Raw genomic sequence first — 2,500 nt, forward strand, 5'->3', positions numbered from 1 at the left:
AGGGCTATATCAGGGGGCTATATCAGGGGGTGTATCAGAGCTATATTAGGAGGGTATATCAGGGCTGTATCAGTGCTTTATCAGGGGACTATATCAGGGGGCTGTATCAGTACTGTACCAGGGAGCTATATCAAAGCTATATCAGAGCTATATTAGGGGGCTAAATCAGAGCTACATCAGAGGGCTATATCAGGGCTACATCAGAGGACTATATCAGGCTATATCAGGGGGCTATATCAGGGCTACATCAGAGGACTATATCAGGCTATATCAGGGGGCTACTTCAAGGGGCTACATCAGGGGGCTATATCATGCTATATCAGGGCTACTTCAGGACTATATCATGCTACATCAAGCTATAATAATCAGAGATACCCCAGAGCTACATCAGCACTGCATCAGGGTTATACCGGGGCTAAATCCATGCTACATCAAGCTACATCGCGGCTACGCAAGGGTTACATCAGGGCTACATCAGGGCTACAACAAGCTACAACATTGGGGCTCTTCGTTGTGTCCGTCTTTCAAGTCTGTTCCTTGTTCCCCTCACTAGGCAGAGCTGTTTCTGACACTGTGCCTCAACCTGTCACCCTGGACGAGTTGGACGTGCTGGTAGCTTTCTATTCTGGGATCTCATACATGCCATCTGAAAACAAAGAAGAAGAAGAAAAAAAGGGGGGAGAGGGGGGGCAGGGGGGAGGGGGTACTGATCAGCGTGGACATCCTTCACAACAAACTGTGCTGTGTTTGCGATATATACAATGCACTGTGTGTGTGTGTGTGTGTGTGTGTGTGTGTGTGTGTGTGTGTGCGTGTGTGTGTGTGTGTGAATGACAGAGAGGGGAAGAGAGAGAAAGAGAGGGAAGAGGAGGGAGGGAGGGAGAGACAGAGACAGACAAAGAAAGAGACAGAGAATAATAGAGAGAGAGAGAGAGAGAGAGAGAGCAACACGACACAATACAACACAATACACTGCAGTAAAGTACAGTCCAGTACAGTGCGATACGATACGATTCAATACGATGCAATGGAATGCGAGACATCAGCACAGCACAGCACAGCACAGCACAGCACAATCACAATACAATAGAATAGGAAGAAAGAAAGCAATCCATGTATCAACTCACCATCCGCAGTCACCTGTGTGTACAAATGCTTCCTGCCCTTTTCAGTTTCCATCTGGCGATGATCGTAAGATTCTGTTTGAACATATGCATAAAATAAACCTCTCCTATAATGAACAAATAATCTGTTTGAACGTATGCATGAAATACATATATCTTATAATGAACCAAGATTCTGTTTGGATGTATGCATGAAATAAACCTCTCTTAAATTGAGTCCAGATTATTTTGGATGTATGCATGAACTAAACCTCTCTTATAATGAACCAAGATTCTGTCTGGATGGATGCATGAAACAAACCTCTCTTATAATGAACCAAGATTCTGTCTGGATGGATGCATGAAACAAACCTCCCTTATAATGAACCAAGATTCTGTCTGGATGGATGCATGAAACAAACCTCTCTTATAATGAACCAATATCAAGTCTGAACGTATGCATGAAATGAATCTCTCTTTTTATGAACCAAATTTCTGTTTGAACGTATGCATTTGAAATAAACCTTTCTTACAATGAACCAATAGGCTGCTTGAATGTATGCATGAAATAAACCTCTTTTATATTGAACCAATAAACCACTTGTAATGAACCAAGATCCTGTTTGAACACATACATGAAATAAACCTCTCTTATAATGAATCGATATTCTTTTTGAATGTGTGCATGAAATAAACCTCTCTTATAATGAACCAAAATATTGTTTGAATATATGCATGAAATAAACCTTTTATAAGGAACCAAGATTCTGTTTTAACGTATGCATGAAATAAACCTCTTATAATGAACTAAGATATTGTATCATAATGATGATGATGATGATGATGATATACTACTACTACTACTACTACTACTACTAATGACAACAACAACAACGATAATAATAATAATAGCAGTACTACAACTACCACCACCACTAATACTTCTCCTCCTCCTCCTAATACTACTAATAGTAATCATAATAATAATATCATTACTGATACTACTAGTGCTAGTACAAACACTACTACTAGTACTACTACTATCAACAATGACAATGGTTACCTATACAGCACACCGACAAGCTCTGGCTGTTCTATAAGATAAACAGACACCCGGCAGCTGGCACACGATCAGACAAAGCCACTGACATACTGATTCCAGCTCCTTCTGTGACAGTTTCAGCGCCGACAGTCCATGAGGCCACCCATTAGAGGAGACCCTGCACTGCAGGCCTGTCTTTGGGGTAGGGAGTGTCTGCTCTGATTCTTCGGTCTGGTTTTTTAAAAACTTTTCTAAAAATCAGTTTACATGTATAAGGTGTTAAACAACCAAGTTCACTTGCATTATTCACGTATTTATTTATTTATTGTTTGCTTATTCTTTAACTGATTTATTT

General features: G+C 40.4%; 1 protein-coding gene and 1 long non-coding RNA gene across 3 annotated transcripts in view; one reads left to right on the forward strand and one right to left on the reverse strand.

The window, feature by feature from the left end:
• The window catches only part of LOC143291573 (uncharacterized), an 890-nt gene extending 687 nt beyond the window's left edge, over positions 1 to 203 (forward strand). The window contains exon 2 of the long non-coding RNA XR_013056546.1: positions 1 to 203. This exon is cut by the window's left edge and continues 351 nt beyond it. This is a non-coding gene — a long non-coding RNA (uncharacterized LOC143291573).
• LOC143291572 (uncharacterized) overlaps positions 1 to 2,500 on the reverse strand; it is a 21,477-nt gene that overhangs the window by 403 nt on the left and 18,574 nt on the right. For both annotated transcript variants that reach the window (XM_076601498.1, XM_076601497.1), the window contains 2 exons: positions 1,128 to 1,199; positions 1 to 646 (listed from right to left, as the gene is read on the reverse strand). The exon at positions 1 to 646 is cut by the window's left edge and continues 403 nt beyond it. In XM_076601498.1, coding sequence (XP_076457613.1) covers positions 1,137 to 1,199 — 63 coding nt within the window. In that variant the 3' untranslated portion in view covers positions 1 to 646; positions 1,128 to 1,136. The remainder of the gene's footprint in view (positions 647 to 1,127; positions 1,200 to 2,500) is intronic.

This window comes from Babylonia areolata, chromosome 17 (assembly GCF_041734735.1).
Source record: "Babylonia areolata isolate BAREFJ2019XMU chromosome 17, ASM4173473v1, whole genome shotgun sequence".
Taxonomy (NCBI): domain Eukaryota; kingdom Metazoa; phylum Mollusca; class Gastropoda; order Neogastropoda; family Buccinidae; genus Babylonia; species Babylonia areolata.